Source organism: Perissodus microlepis, chromosome 16 (assembly GCF_051167445.1).
Source record: "Perissodus microlepis isolate ML-2025 ecotype Zambia chromosome 16, ASM5116744v1, whole genome shotgun sequence".
In the NCBI taxonomy this organism is placed as follows: domain Eukaryota; kingdom Metazoa; phylum Chordata; class Actinopteri; order Cichliformes; family Cichlidae; genus Perissodus; species Perissodus microlepis.
The window spans coordinates 17469977-17493974 of NC_140476.1; the positions used below are offsets into that span (position 1 = coordinate 17469977).

At 39.8% G+C, this 23998-nt stretch overlaps 1 protein-coding gene across 2 annotated transcripts; it reads right to left on the reverse strand.

Moving 5' to 3' along the window:
* Positions 1-12057: 12057 nt before the first annotated feature.
* pcdh8.1 (protocadherin 8, tandem duplication 1) lies at positions 12058-16123 on the reverse strand. Of its 2 annotated transcripts, none has more exons than XM_084954471.1 (4): positions 13356-16123; positions 13151-13221; positions 12734-12867; positions 12058-12583 (listed from the first exon to the last, which is right to left on the reverse strand). In XM_084954471.1, the coding sequence occupies exons 1-4, from the start codon at positions 15717-15719 to the stop codon at positions 12255-12257; spliced, it is 2898 nt and encodes a 965-aa protein (XP_084810597.1). In that variant the 5' UTR covers positions 15720-16123; the 3' UTR covers positions 12058-12254. The 2 variants fall into 2 exon arrangements, with proteins under 2 accessions (XP_084810597.1, XP_084810596.1); XM_084954470.1 differs by having other exon boundaries at positions 12722-12867.
* Between the last annotated feature and the right edge of the window lie 7875 nt (positions 16124-23998).

The following is a 23998-nucleotide window of genomic DNA, read 5'->3' on the forward strand; positions in this document are numbered from 1 at the left end:
AAAGTCCAGCATCAAACTGCAATGTAACCAAGGTTTTTTTGTTTTGTTTTGTGTTTTTAACCAGAAAGTAATAGATGAGTGGATAAAGCTTAAGAAGGCCATCATCAAGCATCTTACACCAAGATGTAATTTCTTCGATTACACGACAACTGAACCAGTATGAGAACTACGAAGAAAAGTGTATTGTATTTGCTAATAAAGACAGAAGTGAAAAGCACTTTGAAAAGGGCAAAAAGTTATGGAGTGCTCATAGATGGGCATATTACATAAGCGCATCAGTAATCCTACTGGTGCAAACATTTTAAGAGAAAAAAGAAAAGAAAAGATTGGTACCACTCTTATCGTGTCGATACATGTGGAGCAGGAAAGAAAAAAAAAACAGTTCGGCTAGATCTGATATAAGCCTATCAAGACTTCTAAAGCTCACGGAATAACACAATATATCTCATTTGTTTTATCTATACACAAAGAATGATCTTAAAATTGCACATAAATTTTGTTGCAGGTGGAGTTGTATTGTGCGCAGTGTCCCTACTGGTTGCAGTCTAATCTTGATTGCGATGACAAGACTTCAGATAACCAAGCAAACCTTGCTTGTAATTACCAAAATGATTGATTCTCATTAGCAGATTTCATTTTGTGTAGATATTAAACAAACAAAATCTGATAATTAGTGGGCTTTAAAGAGGTGGCAGGCATACAATTTTCTTTGGTGATATCTAGGGCATCTCTTTCCCCAGTGGTAAAACGCCTTTATGCTAAGCTAATCTAACTTCCACCTGGCTTCAGATCCACTCTTAGAGCACAGACACCAGTGGTGAGTAAGTTTTCCTCTAACTCCTGGAAAGAAGTCAGATTTTTTTTCCAGGTTCATTCTATTTTTTCTAACTCCTATTTATTTAGTGAGACGTTAGAGGTGCATAGGCCCAGAATAACTTACAAAGACATATAAATGTTTAAATCTATTTGCATCTTTTTCCACAAACACAGAACTCAGTATCAAAGAGTGAATTTGAATCCTGCCACAGAAGAGCCATATATTATCAAGATAAATATAACATGTGTGCTACTTTATTTTGGGGGTCTCTGTCTAAATTTCACTGAGCTGAATCTAGTGCACAGTCTCGGGAAGGTTGTGCCAGATGTCTCATCTCACTCTTAGCTCAAGTGTCCCACATACAGTGTGAGAGAATTGCTGGTTACACTGCTCTTAGGACTGGCAGAGAAGCAGCAGGTTAGAAAAAAACACCTCCCAGGAGAAATGATTCAAGGTATTGGAGAGCCACAGAGGTGAATAAAGTGAATGCAGTTTCAAAGGGGAAATAATGGAGGTCACGGTGTTTGATGTTCCTATGCTGGTCACGAAAATAACTTGGTTGATGATGGAATCAATCACACCTACGCGGGAGTGAATGTTAATGAAGATATGTTTAGTAGTTGTTGTTTTTTTAATTCTTCTTCTTCTTTTTTTTTTTGCATTTTTAATAAACAACGTTAACATCAAGCCTAGACATTGCTCCGTTGCTCCAGACAGAATGAAGCGCCGTTATCGGCAGTCATACCGGTGATATCAGCTGACTGAAGCAATAATATTTGAAATGTGACGGGTGTTTCTTTTTTTCTTTTTTTTTAAATGCTGTTCTTCTCCTGTGTTTTTGTTGAGATGAGTGAACACAAGGTCAAAATGGAGTTTACCCTCTGATATCACCTGCCAGTCCAGACAAGAGAAATGCTCACTCAAGGTGACATTACTTTGGTGTCTGTACTCAGCATGCCACTACATCTTTCATTTCCTGTGAGCTAAAATTTACAACTTATCCTTTGACAGGAGGAGTAAACATCTCTAATATGACCCAGGCTGTGATCTTCCTCGGTAAACAAAAGAAAACCTGCCTCAGCCTCTGTGATCTCTGAGAATCCAAAGCAAAACAATAAACAAACCGCTTTTTTGTTTTTATATATTTTGAATATGAGCCTAAAGCCCTTGAAAAATGAATCGTAAGGATTCAAATTCAGCATGCAACACTGCAGTGCATTTATTGTAAGATTAGTGGTTTTGACAGTCACTACATTCGGTATTCTGTGTGGGATTAAGGTGAGAGCCATGAAACGAACAGCGCTTACATAATTAGATTGATAATAGATAGCTACAATAGGGGAGTGATTTGGAAGAGCTCATAACATGTTCTTATTCTTTCTGCTGTGGCACTTCATATTAGGCTTGGAAAGTTATTTAGTATGCAATGGATCAATCACCATCCTCAAAAAGTCATTTAAATTAACTTCTTGGGCAGATATCTATCCTGCAAAGTGGCCGACAGAGGCAAGGGACTATCAGAAAATTAAAAAAGCATAACACTTTTCAGTGTGAAATTGAAATGGAACAAAACTGTGCAAAGCATAAACATGCCAAGATGTTCACTGACAGACTGTTTTTCTTTTATATGTGGATGTTTCTTCTTTTCACAAATCTAAACAATGAGGAGCGATGCTTTTTTTTTTCTTGTATTCACGGCTCATCATCCTCTCTCTCACAACACACTCGGCCTTTTTTATTGACAACTGGGCTAGCATTTTGTGTCCTAGCATGCCACTAATATGGTAGCCGTCAAAAGCATGACAGCTAAATTCATTTTTCAGTCGAGACACTGTCCAACTTATTAAAACTTAATAAGAACTGAGGGTAAAACCCCTGCACTAAGTCTCTCTCAGTCTCTCCTTTTAAATTAAGAGGAATCCAAAGTGAATGTTTGATTCTCACTAAATAAAAATAAGCCAATCTGTGTGCAGTGCATGTCTAATTGCAGATGAAGCATCAAATTAAAATGTCAGGGACCGGTTGGAGAAGCAGAGGCTGCCGAGCCTTAGTGTTTAAATTTATGTTTAAGATTATGCCATTTTCAAGGAAGGTGTAATTTGTGCAGCAGTATTACCAGCGCAACACCATGTTATTAGTTTCGACAATTCTCAGTCATGTTAATGTCGGGAAGGAAGGAAGACTGCGTGCCACCTAGTGGGATGTGAATAACCCATATATCTCGCCACCAATTAGTATTAGGCTGTACTGTAAAGTGACAGGAAACTAATTCATAAATACTGTAGCAACATGAAAGAGGAGGGAAGCCATCCGCAGAAGAAAAATAAACTGTCAGTTCCATACAGATTGGGGAACATCAACGGAGCCTTTCCAATTACTTCAAGGTTAACTGTGAACCAATAACTTCAGGGAACCGAAGAAACAAAACATTGTTAGCTAATTATAAGCAAGTCATTTAGACTGATTGATGCAACATATTATTCTGTCCTCTCCCTCTTGCACTCTCCCTCTCTCTCTCCTAATTTTCTCTCCCATGTAGCGGAGAATAGTATAAAAGCCGTGTTTCCTTTGGCAGCTGTCTCCATGACGGCCCACACTGACACAATGAATGAGACACTCTCCCTGCTCAGCAGTATACCACAATCAACTGGTGAACAACTGGCACAGATTTATCATCATCAGCACAGGACCAAAGCTCGATGTGTGAGCAGAATCAGTCTGCAGATACAGAACTGTAGGCAGGGCCATTACTGTTAAAGGCAGAGGTCAACCACACAGTTTCTGAGGTGGCAAAGATGCAGTCAAGCCCTTATATGCATTTCCGTACTCAGAAAGAAAACTATTTGACTGTGCCTGTGGTTGGTTAGGTAAAACACTCGGTTTCCATAGATGCTACATAACAACGATGCTTAGAAGAAGGTCCTTTATGAGAATGCTATGATCATTGTTTTCTTGAAAACGGATAATAACAGCTCATCCAGAATACAAGCTGAATTGGGATTTAAATGCATATTTTATATTGCGATCACTGTGAATATTCTCTGTAATGGTCTTTAGCTTGCTCCACTTTTTTCCCCTTAATCCATGAATAATAATTACAGTTGAAGCAAAAAGAAAGAAAATGGAATATATATTTATTTCTATATTGCGTGTAATTTTTATTTTCCTTTTTTTGGGGTTCTGTTTGAGATAAAGATAAAAGAGCAGAATATGGATTGCATGGTACTGGATTACTCTTAGATGTGCTCGAGCTTAAAATGAGCACTCAGTGATCTGATTGCAGAAACCCCTCAAAATGTACTCATCCTTTGTTTGTTCATCAGACTTGAATGCAACACGTTCGTAGCCTCCAGATGATGCCACATTGGACCGACAGATTTAAATCAGTGGAAGCTCTTAACAGAATTATGCAAACAGCACTGAAAAATCTTGAGCTATACAATGGAAAAAGATGAAATAGTAGTGGGAAAGTAAAAGCACTGATGCATTAATGCCGCGCTGCGTGATGTTACTACTGAACACAGGCTCCGTGTGAGACTAGCACTCCATTAAAAGCGGATGTTTTGTAAAAGCATAGCGAGAGCTCATGGATTACACTGCCCTGCTTTTGAAGAGAAACATTTTCTACTTTGAGTGAACCAGTCACAATACAATACATGAAAATACCTATTTTTTTATTTGATTATTAAAATATTTTTGAGACTTCATTTTAACAAGATTGCAGTACATAAATCTGCGCCCCATAAGTGTAAATGATGTTTGGGCAGGCTGTAATTTCTTGAGGTTCCATAGCATGATGATTCCCCCTAGTGGTATAAGAACCAAAATAGAACAGACAGATACTGGCACTGTTATTTAGTGCTGCCATAGGCTACATAGAGTGCAATTAATTATTCAGGTTGTAATAGTTTTATAGATAAAAAGCAAGGGTCTGTGTAAGATAACTTCATCTATATGGACTCAATTTCACCCCAGTTTGATTGAAACTGACAGAATTAAAACATATAATAAATCTTAACTAACCTAACTAACCTATGCCTGTTTACATTTATTTGCTTTAAATTTAAAGAAATAAGCTCAAGCATTCCTGTTTTTTCTTTGTGGTTCATGCTGTGAACATTAACTTCCTAGGACCTGGCGTCCACATATGTGGACATCACATTTTGGGTTATTTAGACCAAAATACTCAATTTTGCTCTACAAGGCCCTGATATCCACTTACGAGGACATTATACTGCTACTGTCCTATCAAAATTTTAAACGAATTTCCTCATATGTGGCTCTTATTTTTCTTAAAAACAAAAATAAGGTAAAAAAAAAATCTGGTAATTCTTTGTTTTTACATTCATCGGGCCCCAATATTCCCAAATTTAAAAGAGAAATTAAAAATGCATGCCATCGAAGAGTTCAGGTCTTAGGAGGTTAATACATTTCAGATTCAACTAGAGTAATAATATAAAATCAATAATGACTGATGAAGGAGCCAAGATGAATTGATGACCTCTATATTGTATTATATAGCAACATTCGCCTTTAAAATGTGCTCCTCATGTAAAAATTCTGACACATATCATACATGATGGTACCAACTTCCTAATCTGTGACAAATACAGGCAAATATTTCTATTTGTAAACCCACAGAGTATCATTTTGGTCATTTTTAGTAAACTTTGGGGAATATAATGACTTTCAGTGCACAGTTTCTCTGAACTTATGATGCTGTTTGCCAAATTAATCAGTACATAAAAAACTGCACCAATTTCTTCTAACAAATTGGGGATTTTAGCAAAAAGGATGAACACATTATACAGTGAATACTATGTGCTTATCCTTTGTCCTGCAAGTATAATTTGTTTTGTTTATGATCTGTAAGGAACTGACGTTAACTTGAGAGAGTTGAAAATAAAGAGAGTGATCAAGGCTACAGCATCTTGCAGTAGCTTGCTGTGTTGGTAATAATTCTAATAAAGTTGAACACAAGAGAGAGGAAGACAACCTACAATGAGTTGAAACATTCTCTTTTTATTTATTCCTGCTTAAAACAAATTATTATAGATTTCAAATTTTTCTTTGGTTTTCATATGTACCTGTTTTCAGTGATATCAACTTTCATAGCTTTTCTGTTTCTCATTTTTGCCATATTTTCTTTAAATAAACTATGTTGGGCAACAGCATAATAAAACTGGAAATTCTGTTTTTTGGTGTGACACCCCAATATTCTCAGTGGCCCCGATATGGCCACCCCTATGAAAAAACCCTGGAGGCGCTACTGGCTGTGTGACATAAAGAAGAAAAAAATAATAAAAGGTGCACTAATAAGTCGTTGTACCAGCATGTGGGGCTGAAACAGTTTCACTGCACCTTGGCATTGCCTTGACTGACAGCGCTCTATGCAATCCTGTGAAAAACTAAGTATGTTCTTACTGTTTCCATAGGAATTAAGAAAGTGAGTGACAACCAGGGTCTGCTAATCAAATGCACTTGGCTGATTAAAGATCAGAAAATGAGTCTAACTGCAAAAGCAGAGCATGGTCCAGAGCAACAAGCGTGCATTAACAAAATACCACAATCTTGCAATCAGAGAAATTGCAAACAATCCAGGAGTTACATCTTAGACTATACAGGCCATTTTAAATATTGAAGTTCATGACAGTATAATTAGAAAAAGCCTGAAAAAGCATGGCTTGGGAAGGACTGCCTGAAGAAATCTTCTCTCTGAAACATCATGGGAGCACAACTTAGGTTTGCAACGTTGCAAAGTGGAGGTATCTGGCCGCAATACATAGCGCCACATTTGGTAAAAGCAAAACACATCACATCAACATAAACACCTCATATCTATCAAGCATGGTGGCAGAGATGTGATGATGTAGGTTCGATTTGTAGCCACACCATGACTGTGCACACCTCTGTATACCAAAGTATTCTAGAGTTACGTGTGAGTCTATCTGTCCTAAAGCTTGGCCCAAACTGTTGCATACAACAGGATAAGCATCTCAAGCAGAAACAGAAAAATCTACAACACAACGGCTGAAAAAGCAAGGAATCAAGGTGTTTCAGTCAAAGTCCAGACCTCAACCTGATCGAAATGCTGTGGCAGAAGTTTAAGAGAGTTGTGCATAAATGAATGCCCACAAACCTCAATGAACTGAAGCAACGTTGTAAAGAAGAGTGGGTCACAATTCCTCCACGGTGATGTGAGAGACTGATAAAGTCACAGAGAAAACAATTACTTCAAGTTATTGCTGCTAAAGGTGATTCACCAAGCTAGTGAATCATGGGTATACTCAGTTTTTCACAGGACTGCATAGAGTCCTGAGAAAACTTTCTTTTTCACATGACTGTATGTGGCCTTAGGCAATATATTCTTTATAAAAAATAAAAGGATACACAAACACGCACTGAATTGGATTTTTATGTTCTTATTTTAGCTGTTTTTAAATTCTTAAAATTGCCTTTTCTTTTCATTACATTGTAAATAGACACAATGTGAGAACAATTTATGATTTATAACTAACAATTTATAATTAAAGGTTTGAATTAATAGTTAAAAGCTGTTCATTTAAAACAAAAGAACAACAAAAACAACCCAAAAGACCTTTTTTGAGAGGTATCTGGACTTATCGTTTAAAATAGACCCTGGATCTGAGCGATCCAGGGTCCCTGAGCAGTTATGGACCTGTATTATATTATATGCTGTCCCTCGTTCTCCCTGCTTGCAGGTATGTGTGTGTGGGTGTGTGTGTCTGGGAGCACCTGTTTACAGGCGCCTTCAGGCCTGGTAGGTGTGGCCCTGCCAGGTGGTTGGCCACACCTGAAGACCATCACACAGCTGATCAAGCCCCGTTGGAGGAGCTACTTAAGAGTGTGGTGGAGCGCTCTCCGACACTGGATCATTGCGTGGCTTCACGTTAGTCTCTTGACCAGTTACTAAGTTTAGTCTGCTGCATGGTGGTGTGTCTGACAGCGGCCTCTCTGTTATTTCCCCAGGAGAAGCGTGGAGACGAGAGGGCAGTGAGCACGGGATGCTCAGACACTGAGAAGCGGAGACAGGAATACTAGACTGGGAAGAGGACATGTCACCGGAGTCGGGAATGCACTGGGGATCTATTGTTATGTTTTCCATTTTCACTGTAAATAAACGCACTGTTTGCATTCAGAGCTCCGCGCCTGGGTCCTCCTTCCTCACACCCCCACGGTTGGCCAGCGTCAACCTTGGCAATAGTGTTTATAGGAATTGAAAAGTAACAAAATATTCTGAGTCCTAAAAATATTCAAAAGCAGTATTTCATAAGGTAAAGACACAAATATTAAACAATACTGTCTAGAACTGAAAGAACACTTTGTATTAATTAAGGCTGAGTGCAGGAATGGCAGCAGTGCAACTGAACGCAGCACACTGTGATCACTTGTTACAGTCTGAGTGTCTGGCATTGGGTACGGAATATTACTGGTTGTGATCCAGGCAAGAGACCTAATCCAGAGCGAGTTTTTTTTTTTTACTTTACTTTTCAAGACTCATTTTTATGCAATGTGTGATCAAACAGAGCAGGAAAGGGGGAGTTGGCTAGCTGAGAATTCTAGGTTAAGGTAATTGTTCCACATTTTTGATAAATATACTGCATTTCATTTTCTTTTTGCAGGTTACATAAAAGGTTAGATATGCCATACTCGTATCTGTCCATTCAATAATAACCAGAAGCCAGTAGCCAATCAGCTTAGCCTCGCTCCAAGACAAGAAATTGGGAAACGGCAATCCTGGCTCTGCCCTATTTTAAGAACATACCTTCGGCAGCAATAACATAAACGAGAATAAAACAATCTGCAGTCATCTATGTGAAGAAGTATTTATTGTCCCAGTATCCCACAAATAGAGTTATCAGAGAATCTATCAGCTATCGGCTAATGACTTGCCCCTGGGGGTTTGAAATGTAACCAGCAGCTACGCGAAATAAGGGATAACCTGATATTCAGGTCACCACTCCCTGTTCCCAATCGCTATTTGCTGTCCAACAATGGATGCTGAATAAAAAAAGCTATTAAGAAGCTAAACTGTCAGAAATTGATGGCTGATGGTTTCTAGATTTCATTTTAGACCATGGATTTCTCTTTCTCTCTGCACAGACAGTTATTCTGTATGCAAACTCAAAAAAATGACTGTTCTGTATTACTCGGACTACAAAATGACGACAGATGGAAACCAGAAAATGTCTGGTATGAAAAATCTTGTCCCTTGCATACAGAGCCTGCATATTTACATGCAGATGTCTGTTTATAGAGATTACAATTACAGTGACCTTTAGCAGTCTGGTTGCCTTGCAACCAAAGAGAAAAGGCTAACTGTTTCTCCCAATTTCAGCTCCTTGTGCTAAGCTAAGAATTGCCAGATGAAGGCCACATGTCAGCATGCATTGGTCAAGCAATAAATCTGTTCTGTTATGTGTTGCCTTGTTAAGCTAAGCTAAGCTAATGAGCTTCTGGATCCCACCGACTGATATAAGTGATATTGATCTTCTTATCTGATCTTCTTCAGCTCTCAGCAAGAAAACAAATCAGTTTTTTTCTTCCCAAAGTGACACACCGTCCTTTAAGATTGTTCATAATCTCAGTGTGGCCTGGATAGTGAGTCATAAAATCAAGGTTTCTGCTAGTCGGTGATTAAACTGAATCCATAATCTCAATAATCATAATAACAGTTTTTCATTCACTGTCACAATTACAGGCATTTACTTTACAAAGGAGTAAAATGCCATAGTTTGACATAGGCTTACATGTAAATGATGCAGATGACATCTTAATAGTAAATGAACATAAACAAAAGTTTTGCTTCTAGAAAAAACTGTCAAGTGGAAAACAAATGGTGTTATTTTTTTCACCCCAGCTTCACAATTCAAAGCATCCAAAAGTCAATACCCACACTTGGCAGTTCAGACAAAGATGAAGATGAGGTGCGAGACGTACAAAACATTGCATTCTGGGATCGGCCTGAAGCACAAAATGACAGTGATTCAAAAAAGCTCCATCTGTACATGCTGGGTACACTGGGGAATTGTGTCTCAAAGTTGAAATGCTAAGAGACCATAACAGCATAATCACAGTCACATAGTTAGCTATTTGTCAAAAATAAACCACAGGTGCCGAGGCTAGAAATGACGTGTGCAGATCTGACTCATTTGTCCGTAGACTACTGATGAGCTGAAAACCAGGTCTAAAACGCTCACTTTCTACTACTATGAGGAGATTTCAAATGCACTGCGAGAGTTGCTGCAGGACATTAATGGGAAATCCATTTGAAAATAAATGAACATGGTGCCTGCTAACAATGGCTTTTTCTGAGAGACACGCAATTTATAACAAACTGTGTTTATAAATGTACCTTGTGGCATAAATTGTCAGGTCAGTGCACAACTTATTTGACCTACAAGGAGCATACAAAGCAATGACGAAGGGAACCATACTGTATTGATTGATAAATGCATTTTCTTTCTGTGTACAATTGGATATCTGTCAGACCAGTACACATCACTGGGGGCACAAATATGACCTTCTTTTTAATCGTTTGCCTTTTGTTTTGCATGGCCTTGAATAACTTAGCAATATTCGAACTGGAGTGACTTTGCAGAATACAAGCATTCAATAAAAAAAGGTGGCCATGACAGATTAAATATGGAATAAGGTTTGAACATTGTCCTTTATTCATGAGGCACATTGAGGTGATGTGTGAGAACTCTGTTAGTGCTTTAGGTGTTATGTAAAAGGCATCTAATCCACTCCATTCCAGCTTTTATCACAGCTATCAAAAACTAAAAAAGCAGGTATTTATGCTTATGCAAATGAGCACTGCCCTTAGCCCCCGCTTCCTGCAGATGAACAGAAAACAGGAAAAAAAAAGTAATGGCTCAGGCTGTCATCAGATTCCACTGAGAGCTCTTTTTTTCTACAGCTTTTTTTCCACAACTATTTATTTCCTCTTAAGTAATGTCCCTTAAATGGCTGTTATGTAACTTGCCACAGCTTCAACTCTTGTCTCATTTGCCTCCATAAATCAAATGCTTATTTAAATCGACCTTTAAAATAATGAGGACAGAATATTGTGACAAATTTGGACATGAGCAGATGAAAATCAGCAGGTATTGAATACTGTTTAAAATGCTCATTTCCAACTAACCTTTAAGTAACGCAGCTCAGAAGAAAATTTTGAAAAACGTTTATGAAAAGCAGTATTAAAACTGGCCCGTACTTTTGAAGTTGTTGATGAAAACTCAAGCACTTCCCCATGGACATGGTCTCTTGATTGAGAGATGTATTTAATTGATCTTTTTCCTGCATAATTTAGGTATAGGCTTTCTGGATTCCTGCAGCTGTCCTGGATTTGTACTTGTACTCAGCAATGATGGATCTTTCTGAGGAGACAAACAGTACAAGCATTACAGCTTTGAGATTGAAAATCATGTCAAGGTTGGCTAATTGTAGGCCAGGTTTCTGTATATCTGGCTTTTAAAAATCATCAGTGTTTCATCAATAAACTATTTGGGACCTGAGGCACTTCGCACTGTCACTAAATATTTCTGGTTGAAGTGAGCTGAAAAATAGCAACCAGTGTGGCAAATGTAAGAGTAGCTTGGCAAGAACATGGTTTATCAGTGTCAGAGGACAAGTTGCATGAGAAAACTGTATATTACTTGTATATTTATGTGCTATTTTCTGAATAAATGTACATGAATTTATATTCACGGGCTAAGGATTTGTCCCTCACAGCAATGACAGGCAGGAATTTGTCAAGCACCATAATACCTGTTGTTCTGTGTTGTGTACAGTGATGTGAATTATTTCAAAGCGCAAAAGCAGGTGTGACAGCACCCAGCATGAATTTGTAGGAATAATGGTTCGTACTTTATTTTCCACTTGAGTACCAGTTCTACTCTCTCATTTGCATGCAAGAAACTCCACGGAGCAACCTAGGAGTCTTCAAAGCCAGTCTCTCAGGTAATGCAGCAGCATCAGGTTTTACGTCTGATCATATCTGACTGGAGTTTTGATCATGTCGATTCAAACTGCGGGAACAGTTCTATGTGTTTACCAATTCAGGCAGGGGTTTCTGATGGCAAGGGGATACCACTTCATCTTGAAAAGCTAAATTTTGTTCAATTAAAATAGATTAATTGGCAATATTTTATTATGTTTGCCGTGTCACCACATTTGGAGAAGAAAATCTTGTAATGAATGAGCCTTTTTGGTATTTCAATCACACCTTTATTGGAAAAAGAATGAGCAGTGTGCAGAGTGCATTAAACTGAATTTCAAAGATGTAAAATTAAATTTTGCAGTCGTGAAAAAATGTCTTCTATCATAAATATGTACATGTTTTAATGAACCACATGGACAACAAAAAATATTTACACTTTCTATGTACACTTGGAATAACCTTTTTTTTTTTTTAAAAGACAGTTGCAACTTCCGAACCTGTAGCCACAGTCACAATATTTGGGCTCTGCCTGACTGCACCACGAGCCTCGTGTTGTTGCTGAGGGTAGTAGGAAGGAAGGGTTCTGGTCCTGGAGAAGGTCTGCATGCTGCTCCAGGACTTGGGCTGACTTGTGCCATAACAAGAGTCCTTCCAAGACTCAGGGCAGCCATGAGGACTGTTGAAGACAGGCGCTGGGGAAAAGCCTATTGTGTATGCAGTGTTTCTATGGGCTCGGAAGCTCTGTGGCTGTATTGCGCAGTAGGTGCCTTGGCAATCCTCTGATAAGCCGTTAGCTGCACCTGAAATAGAAGCAATATGAATTTAATAAAATAATAATGGTGATCATTTATAGATTAAGATTTTACATATATTTTAAAATAATTGATCATTTATATATTTCTGGTGAAGGTTTGCTTTATCTGAACTTAAACACATACAGGAAAACTCACTCTTTAGCCTCGGCTGGAAGGTTCTGAAGTTCTTTCTGACTCCATCGCCACTGATATCAGAGTCACTGTCGTTGAAGTCACTGTCCCCTTTACCACTGTCCTTCACGCTCAGCTGATCAGTGTTGCTCATCCCACTGCAAATGCAATCAACAAATACAGTATGAGGCACAACTGCATCACATTAGCTTGATTATTGATGACTTTTTTTCTCTGCATACACAGCACGGGACTTTGTTGCCCATCTAACCTCATTTTGCATAGATGCCACAAGCAACTTGTATGTTTTGTGTCTGTGACTGTGTGCGCGTGTGTGTGTGAAGTACTGTTTGTTTGTTTTTTTAAGAAACTCTTTTTAGTTTGATTTCACTGTTTGTAAAGCATCGGATCTGAGAAAAGACATTCATTTAGTTGTCTTACCTCACTTGCAAGCAGTATTTGTCACCTTGCCACACAGATGTTGGTTGGAAATGCTTGGAGGGCAGGAACATCTAAGAGAACAAAGTGACAAGAGAGAGCTTAGTTTCCATTTCTGGCACACAGATCAAAGCAGTACTAGGAAACATCCTATAAAAATATGAGGGAAAATAAAACAGAAAAACAAGACTAAATGTAGTTTACTCACCTTCGTCTCAGAGTCCCTGCTCCTCTCCTCGTACAGGCAGGAATCATCGAGAGACAAAGAGGTCCTCTCGTGGAAGAAGCCTCCTTGACCTGTGTAAATGTTTGGTTCTGTTGAACTAAGCATGGGCAGGGGCCTGCCATCAAACAGGCTCTGACACACTTCTCTCTTGGCGCCACGGCTTCTCCCCCCACGTCTGAGTTTACATGTCACAGCTACAACCACTATTGCAATCAGCAACAATGCACAACCCCCACTGAGCATAATGATAATAATTAGTGAGCCATCAACGCCGGCGCTTTCTTCATCACTTGACCGCAACACAATGACAACTTGGTCTTCGGAGGGCTCTGTGTCTGAGACGACAAACCTAATAGTGGCACTGCTAGAGAACGGGGACCTGGCATTGTCACTCACTGCGATTTTCATTTCCAGCACATCCCCAATTTCAGCTGTCAGCCATTGTTTTAAACCAATCTCTCCAGTGTCTTTGTTCATTGTAAAAAGCTTCAGATCACCTTGCACAATTTGGTATGAGAGTTCTCCATTCACTCCATCATCCTCGTCTTCAGCTGTTACATGAAGGGCAAGATAGCCAGGAGGTGCATTAAAGGGCAAAGGAATCTCAGCAGAGTCATTCACAAGGACAGGGAAGGTGAAATATGGATAGTTGTCATTTTGATCCACAACTCTGACCCTGATTGTTGATGTGCTTGACAGAGCAGGGGAACCTTTGTCTTCTGCTTGGATGACCAGCTCAATCTCCTGAAGCGTCTCATAATCAAAGGACCTTAAAGTATACAAAGACCCTGAGAGGGAATCCACAGAAACATAAGTGGACACTAAAGAGCCGCCTGGTACCTCTGAATCGAGGAGTTTGTATGAGACTTTGGCATTTTTTCCCATATCAGGATCTCGAGCAACAACAGTGGTCACATATGAGCCTGGGATGTTATTTTCCAGGACTGAAACTTCATAAAGTGGCTTACTGAACAGAGGGAAGTTGTCATTCTCATCTGTTACACGGATAGTGTACTGTCTGATAGTTTTGAAAGGTGGGCTTCCCAGGTCTTCTGCAACCACAGTCAGGTTATACTCTGGTATCTTCTCTCTGTCTAAAGTGGTGGTGGTAACGATCATGAACGTGTCTCCATATGCCTGCTGGAGGGTGAAATGCTCGTGCTCGAGCAGACTAACGCGCACGTACCCATTGGAGCCAGAGTCTCTATCCGAGGTGCTGATCAGAGCCACGAAGCTCTCTGCCGCTGCAGCTTCCGTGATGTAGGCGACTCCATCACTGCTGGAGGTCATGGGTTTGATGCTGATTTCTGGTGCGTTGTCGTTCACGTCCACGATATCTATCACAACTCTGCAGGTGGAGGGGACAGAGTTCGCGCCTAAATCAGACGCTTTGATGCTCAGCTCATATGACCTCCTCTTCTCAAAATCAACAAGCGCCTTCAGGGTCACGTCACCGGAGTGGGGGTCGAGGTGGAAAAGGCGCGCAGCTTCTAACGACAGCCCGTCGGAGAACGCGTACATCACTTCGCCATTTATGCCGTCATCGGGATCAAACGCGTGCACTCTGAGAACACGGTAGCCCACCGGAGAGTCTTCATTCAGCTCAACTTTCAGAGAGCTGTGCTCAAAAGTCGGGCTGTTGTCGTTAAAGTCCAACACTTTGATATTCACTGTCATTGACCCGGACTTTGCAGGCATTCCCCCGTCATATGCGGTGACTTCAATAGTGTAGGAATCCTCCACCTCCCTGTCGAGCTGCCTCACCAGCACCAGTTCAGCAAACTTCACCCCATCCTCCCGATCGCGTACTTCAACGGAGAAATGGCTGGAGGAGGAAGTGTTGTAGCTTTGGATGTAGTTGTCTCCCACGTCCTGGTCGAGGGCGATTTGCAGAGGGAATCTAGAGTCCAGTGGCACATTTTCTACTATCTCCAGAGTTGTCTCGTTGAGAGGAAAATTGGGAGAGTGGTCGTTGATGTCTTTCACCTCGATCTCCACGTGAATGAGTTGAAACTTCTCCCGGGAGAAGGCCACGATGTCGAAGGTGATGAAGCAACGGGGAGTCCTGGGGCAGAGCTGCTCTCGATCAATTATTTCTGCGACACTCAGAAGTCCGTCGTTCTCTCTCATGTGAATCACAGAAAAGTTATTCTCTTGCATAAAGCGGAATGAAGTGTCAGGGTCATCAGCTGGATCAATCTTTAAATCTTGAGACAAATTACCTATTTCTGTCCCGGGTGCGTCTTCTTCATAGGTGAAATACCTTGTAGTTGTACACTGAGCAGTATTTAAAAATAAAACAAGCGCCACGCACAACCCAGCTGCTGCAATCTTGCAAACTGTCATATTGAAGGGCTACTGAATGCTGCACAAAAAAAGTCATAAATCATGCAAGCAATCCGCCACTTGTGCTATGTCAGGTCGAATCACAACGGTGTTCAACTCTGACTTTGCTGCGGGACTATAAGCTCCGGTATATGCAAATAGGCTGCCCAGTCGACCAATGGCCTTCCAGTCCTGCACCAAACGGAACACGTTTGCCACTTCTGTTCACTGTTTGGGGTGCAAATGGTTCACTGAATAAACCGATTGTGGGGCTTTGTGCAGGCTGATAAGGTTGTTTTCTAAATAAATCTACATAGGGCCATTAATTAACTAACTAAATTACTTGGAGGACTGCATATAATAGGACTTCATGCCACCAGAGGAAGTTTAAAATTAACAACTTAGAATAAATGACTGGGCGAGTTTGTTGCCTCTCTAAAGGACATTATGCAGAAGCTAGGATGTAAAGACATTAAAGCGCAATGGACATATGTCAGTGAAATTATACATTGGTGGTAATTACTGAGAAGCAGAAAAAAGTTAACAGGGGCGGATGACATAAGAAAATATTATGAGCATGATTGGCAGTCTAAGTGCAGTTTCTGCTTTGCGGGGAGTGATGCTTTTAAAATGTGAAGAATAAAGGTAGTGATGGAAGAAATTTAAGATGTTTGAAGTAGAAAAGCCACAATGCAAAAACTCATTACACAAGGAGGAGCAAATGCATAAAGTAAAAAAATAAAAGTGTTGCAGAATGATTGCCTGCATGTGTTTTCTTATAAACATTTTATTACAGCAATATTACTGTGGATGTTTTAACAATCTTAATGTTGTGGAGGTGGTACTATTTTGAACAAGTTTATACCTACTGGCTCTTTAATAATGCATTAGCACATACATATGCCCAAGATTATCATATGAGTATAGCTGTCAATTAAATGTGATGCAGGAAAAAAGTTCTACATTTCCCTCTGAACTAAGTAGAAATATAATATAGCGTGAAAATGTAATATATATACACAAGCAGCAGAACACAATAGTGAGTTAATGTATTTAGTTATTTCCAGCCTGTCTTTAAAGGCAGGAGAAAATGCAAAATAGGAACTAGGAAAGATCTAATAATGGAAGGTCCCATATCTAATGACATTCATTTATATTCATTTTCACACATATTAAAATCACATAGTGCTCATATTTTGACATTTAAACTTAATAAAACTCCATACATAATTATTTTTGCAGTTTTTTTTCTCCTTCCATATTTATCCGTGTAAATGTTGCAAATAAACACGATGCATAAGGAAAAGCATGTGGTTTTTTTTATATATTCTTTTTATTTTGGGGTTGAGCATCTGCAAATACTGTCTCATCTGTTCAAATAGTGGAGGAGGAATTTCAGCGTAATGCGGTTGAGAAAACCCACAAAGCCAGACAAGTGTCATTTGATTAGTGCTGTGTTTTGGACACCCACAATGTTAATTACACATAGAATATCACTGTAACTCTGTGTTAGAGGAAAAACCTGCCAGTGTAATCAAGACCATCTGTATTGTAATAAACACCCAGTCGTACTTAATTTACCCTTTTCAACAATGGTTCTATAACAGGAACTGTGGAAGTCTGAAAAATAAAGAAGTCATAAAGGACTGCATTGATTCCCAATCATACCACACACACAGGGTGAGAGACTTGCAGAGACTCGCGCACACACGCACACACAACAGCAACAGCCCTCACAGTGATAACAAAAGAGCATGAGTCAACCAGGCCTTTGTCAACCATATGGGTGATTAGCTTCTGCTGATTAAAAGGCGTCTATTACCCTTCAAAGGGCTCTTGACGCCTCACAAAAGTTTGGGTTAAATCTGTCTGAGCCCCCCCAAGAGGGCACACACTGAAAGGTGCAAAAAAGCACGCAATAAAGACCCACAGAGACCGGAGATACTTGTCAGTGAGAGGTGATAAGGAGCTCTGGGCTGCCATAGTTAGAGTGTTATACAAGCCCAATTTTGCTTGCTAAATGTGAAAATAGATTTTTTTTTTTCTTTCAAATAACGGTGCCTGCTGTTCTTGGCAAGAACACCAGGCAGCATTAACAAAAAACAATAACAAAATGTTCCAACACTTTGTAGCAGAGTAGGCTAATTTATAATGTATTGCACTGAAAGCTGCAGTATATCCACATTGAACTTGGAACGTGCCTCAGTCTGATCACATTACAACAGAAATGGATGTTCAGAACTTGCCCTCCAATCCATAAGGCATCGAGTCAACAAGTGGGTTTTCCTATATGCTGAGGTCTGTTTACTGCCACAAATGATTACATCAAGTGGTATTTTGGGCTAAACGCCAAGGCAAGCCAATGCAAATCTAACCTAAATGGTTAATCTTGCAAGTGTAACAGCATTGCGTCACCATTTGTGCTACTCAGCACTAAGTGAGATATGTTATGATGTGGAGTTAAGCGTAAAAATTAAATGTAGCCTCTATATCTAGTCATTTTTGGCTATTTGTTAGTCCGCATCTCTATTTTCAACCTTTATTAAAAACAAGATCATGCTGAACATATGAACACTGAGCCAGCAGGGGCTCAAACATAAGATACTTTTCTGCCATTACCAGACACACAAAGCCTTCAGCACAATGGCCCCATGCTGGCTGGGTGTTAAAATCCAGGATTTTATAGCTATGAGGAGTCAGAAGGTAATACAGAATTATCAGGCAAATTAGTTGTTTGCCTCTAAGAGGATTATGCTTTAATCTTATCAAATGTCTCACACACTTACCACTCTGTGCTGCAATGGATTCAAGGTAACAACTGAGCAGCTGTTGATAAAATATTTTAGTCGGTACAGACATAGCGATTAAAAGAGCAGCTCCACAGGTTGTGATGATCTGTTCATTTGCGATTTTCTTCGTGCATCCTACAGTGTAAATGAGCTAACTGGCTCGATGAGAAACCTCAGCCACTCGTGTCCCGAGTGTTTTTTTTCTGATCGATACATCATTACAAGGTCACCAGAGGTCTGGCCACAAACAAAGCCAGGCTAACACAGGAGTGATACTTGTTTGCCATTTAAGTCAGGTGATTAATGCAGATCACGGCTTGATTAAGATGTGTGTGGTGACAGTAAGAACATTACAGCAGATTAATGGGTTTTGCCATCTGTTCTCTCACTGAGGTGATTTTAATTAATGGTAAGAATATTGTTAATCTTGCCATAGGAGTGAGCATCACATTAATCACAATGATGGTCAGAAATCAATCTGATTGCCAGACAGTCTTCAACATCACATAAAAGCCATTTGAAGATTGCATCTTGCCCACTTCACACACCTCCAGGTATGGAGGCAGGAAAGGCATTTGGTGACACCGGGAGCAGTAATCCTGGCATATGCCACTGAGAACAAATGTCTCAAAAGCCCACCTTTTGGAAAACAGCCACAGCGTCACCCAGAGTTAGAAAATTCAGCCAATATTTTGCTAAGGTTTTCAATAAAAAGCTGAGAGGTATAAGATAAAACTTTATTAATCCCTCGGGTGGGTTCCTCTGGGAATGTAAACTACTTTAAAAAAAAGTTTCTGTGTAGGGATTTTTTTTCTTAACAATGTTTTTGGTTTGACTGCAAAAGACGCCTGCACAAATACTGAAGACAAACAAAGAGGCACGAAAATACAGGTATGTGTATGGACAAACTACAAAATTGACACTTGGTAGGAAACACAAATGAGCTATTATGCGTAAAACTAAAGCATGACACAGAATAAAAAACACTAATCAGCTTGGTTTCCTTTGTTGATCTGGCTCGAATTCATGACAACACTTTGTGTTGTATTTTACATAATTGAATAAAATGACAGTCGTGTCATGCAAATTTTGCAACCACCAGGCGTTGCATATTGTCACAGACACTGCATGTACCCTAGCTTAGATAATTTACATTAATTAAAAGTTTTTATACCGACTTTGAAATTCTTGTATGGAATCTCAAAACAATCCTAACACGTCTTCCTTCTCCTAAAACTGATTCACATCTAAAAGAACCAGCTGTGTGAATCCAGAGTATGGACAAACGCTGTTCTCTGGTATGTTTAACCACCTGTAAATGTCCTGGCATCAGGTTGTTTAAACATTTACCCTGCTGCTAAGCGCCTCAGTGGAGTCTTCATTGATTTGTATTCATGACACAGCTTTTTTAAAATTTAGATAGGTGCAGACTTTTTTTTTTTGCTACGGCTAGAAACTCATCCAGGCATTTTCAGGCCAGTCCCTTATCAGTTTCCTCATCTCACTTTAACCTTAGGTGCTCTAATAAACTGGGGGTATACATGTCAGTACCCTGGTCGTGAGGGTCATGTAGCAGGTTTAATCTCAGCCATTTGGGCTGTCTGAAAGGCAGATAAAATAAGATTATCCTGTGCTTGCTTGTGGCCCTTGGTGAGCCGAGAGGGTGGAAGTATGTGAGCAGCAGCTGCAGAGGTGGCAAATACTCAGACTGGTTTGTGGTCTCTGTGGCTTTTGGCACCTCCTGTAGCGTTACAGGCACAGATAACCACCACCACCCCACCCCTCCCAACCAAAGCCCATCCTCGCAGCTCTCCAACCGATTACAACAGGCCAAATGTTTAACATACTGTCCCTAATCACACTTAACATTCTGTCACGATATGCTCCTAAACAGCTTTTAGGGCCATATAAATCACATAGGTACTTGTGGCCATGATTAGGTCTTTGGTAATTGTTTTCTTTTCCTGTTGGTTTCATTTTTTTTTCCTGTTGAAGCAGAGTGACTAATGCATTCAGATCATTTCAGGGGGGATGAAATCTCTTTAGTACAGCTGCTGAATTTAGAACATGTGAGAGGCAACTTAAAAGATATATTTGTAAAACAAAGATCAATTATGGAAATAAATGCATAACATAAGAAAATGCCTTACTATTTTATGATAAATTAATTAGTCTGTTAGGGCAAAGCATGAATAATAAAGGCTTCCCCATAATTAGATCTCGGTGGACTCTACATGTTTTAAACAAATCCAGAAAATTAATATCAATGCCGTGTAAACATGTTTCCAGGATTTCTTCATGTTGGCCACAAAGGCTGAGTCTATTAAGAAATTTGGAAAGACAGATTTTGTTGTTTAAATCTCCTAAAAGCCGAGGCAGATCAAAAGAGGCATTAGTATTCAAAGACAAATCATGTTTGGCTGAGGTTCCTCTACCCCCACTCAACTCTAGCCATTCCCCACTGTGTAACTAATGCTCACTGCCTGAAAACGATTGGAACAACAGTTGCTAGCTGCACTTTATTATGCATAAGCATTTCTGAATAAGCTTTGACCATATGCATGAAACAGGTATGCTACCAGTCCACAAAGATGTTTGGCATTTCAAATTTAACCACAGAGAGGAAAAAAAACTGAATACAGTATATCACAGCGTTTAAGAAAATACCTGCAAGAGAATCACATGAGCAAACAAAGGAAAACAGGTTTAGGAATTGAGGCCAGTCATTTCAAAATAGGGAGTCACCCTAAAGGTTTAGATTAAAACAGTGGCTGAGAGTGCCATCTACAGGTTGAAATGCTGCCATGTTAAGAGAGACGACTTGCAAGCAGCAACAAATATTGAAAACACTTCAAATTTCCACACTTGTTCACAGAAAATGATAACAAGTAAATTAAAATAAAACATTATCACACAGAAACAGATTGTTTGCTCTCACTAATGAATAATAAATCTGCATCGTTTGCCTTTCGTTCGAGGGAACACGCAGGCACAGCAGAGGATCTAAGATGCAAATATAGAGCAAAGATCAGGAACCTCAAAATAGCAAAGCAAACAACTGGATTCTGCACAAAAAATCAGCTTTTCCTCTTTTAGTGTGACGTGTGGCCCTGTGCGGGCTTTATATCACAGTAAAGACTCTACTATGAGTTTCAATCCAATTATGATGACTACTTCACATTTCATGCCTCATAGTGAATTTTACCACCCTAAGCGACATAGATGAACCCCCCACCCCCCCAAAAAAAGATCAGTGGGCCTACATGTTAACCTCCAGTGATATTCTGTGCCTGCTGATTGCAGGCACATATTTGATGTGACAATATCCCTATCAAACTTTCACTCTAATTTTCATTTTCCACGTCACCATTTAAACCGGTCATTGTAGATACTAAAATATTCCCCGTTTCAGGGTGTCTGCAGCCACGGTGTAAACAAACACTTGCCATTCATATTTCCATGGCTTGTTGGCTTTTATTATCAGGTGAGGTAAATAAGAATTTGCTCGGTAGTCCCGGCTGTGATTTTTTTTCTCTCCCTCTCTCCCTCTTGCATGGTTATATTATTCAAAGCAGGGAAGATAAAGTACAGCCGCTTTGCTTGTGTGTTTCTACATGGGAGTATTTATATGGGTCTGCATGTGTACGTATGTGTGTCAATGCTAATTTGTGCCTTTTTCAAGGGCCAGGTCCCTCTCCTCCTTCTTGAATACATTTCACATCTCCATATTGCCATCCTAGAATGTCAGCTCCTTGAAGCAATTTCCTCTCAGCCATTATCTGATGGGTGAGAACTGTTTCCCATTGGCAGGTGCGGATGACACTTGGGCTGTGCAGGAGCTGGCTGTTAAACGTAGCACTGGCTCCTTACCAAGCTCCAGTCTGCCTGGTCCTGACAGCCCCCACAGGGCTGGCCACTGGGGGCAGACTGTTGGGCCAACTGGCCACTGAGGGGTGTAATCACTCCCTCTGACATATTTGGCACAAGCCATCCATTTGCTCCACAACAGAAAGCTTTGAATGACTGCCTTGCTTAATCCTGTTAGGCCAGGAGATGGCAACATTGAGGTGGGAGATAAACATTTGAAAAACTCTGTATACTCCAACCCTGTAATGGTTCATATCATATAAGATAAGAGGGAAAGGAAGTAGGGATGGAAAAGTCATGGTCAATTTAGGCAAAGAGCATTATGAAATCCAATTTGAGAAAATATTCATATGAATTACACCCTGTGAGTTTAATAAGGCTTATTTTATCATTTTTATTTGTCGTCATTGTAGTAAAGGTCATTTTGCTGTCAAGATGATTTCTCAATTGTCCACCAGATAACAAATTAACAATATATAAAATATAATCACAATTCAGCACAGTAAAACTGCAAAAGACACTAATTGCCACGCAAGAGGGTATAGTGCATATCCTCTTGCGTGGCGATCATAATCTTAAAGGTGCATATTCATAGACCAACAAGTCCTCCAACCAGTTAAAGGTTCCATATGGAGACAATAGCCCCTTATTTTTCAGCCTCTGCTCATAAGAGTCCGCAATTAGGAATGCAAAATTGTAACAAAGGCACTAAAGAGAATGCCTACGGTGCATAGCTTGTGCATGTGCGGAAGTGCATGAGTGGAGCAGAGAGATAGATTAATGTTGAGGGGCATCAGCTTAGAGGATGTTTTGTTTCCCCACTGAGTGCCGAGTGCAGAGGGGAGTTAAGAGAATCCAATCTGGTCGCCGAGTCCTGCGGTGCGAAGAATGTTTGGAGTATGCTCGGTGATAGCGGACTCCATTACAGCACGAGTCTCCGGGTAGCCTGCCATTGTGCTGGCAAGCAAGGAGGTTAATCAGATCCCAGCTCCATTATGAATGCTTGCTATTTCTAAAGGGCTCTATGAATAGAAAACTGTAAGCTCTCATAAAAATGAATCAAGGCTCTGTGCTTTTACAGAAAAAAAGGCCTGATAAAGAATAATGTTGGTGTATATTTTAAGTGATTCCACATCCTCCAGAGAAAAACCAAATGAGTGCTTTATAGAGCCCTAGTTATTAATTATCTGAGATTAAGAAATTCTCTTATAGCTCCGCCACTATGTTCCCCCATGTCTGCGTTGTTTGCTGTAAAGGGCAGATTAGCTTAATTGATTTTTGAGTATTAAATTAATTTTACATTGTGAGTCAATGACATCTGCTTTCACAAATTAGCTGGTACGTTATCGCCCTCCTGTCATTACAGCAGGACACATTGCTAAACAAACTTTTCAGGCACTCTTTTGTTTTAGCTAATGAATCACTTTTCAGCTTGCCTTGTAGTAACTTATTAAATGGCTGTGTTAGTCTGTTGACAGACTTGATAGCACCATCTAAGGATGAAACCTTCATCTACAGCACAACCGAGGTTTGGCACTGGAAGTGAACAAGCTCCAGGATGTTTTAAAAGCTAAGTTTGGTTTTCTCGTGAGTTCAACTCAAGAAGATATCTGATAAGGCAGGCACTACTTGATAACACCACCA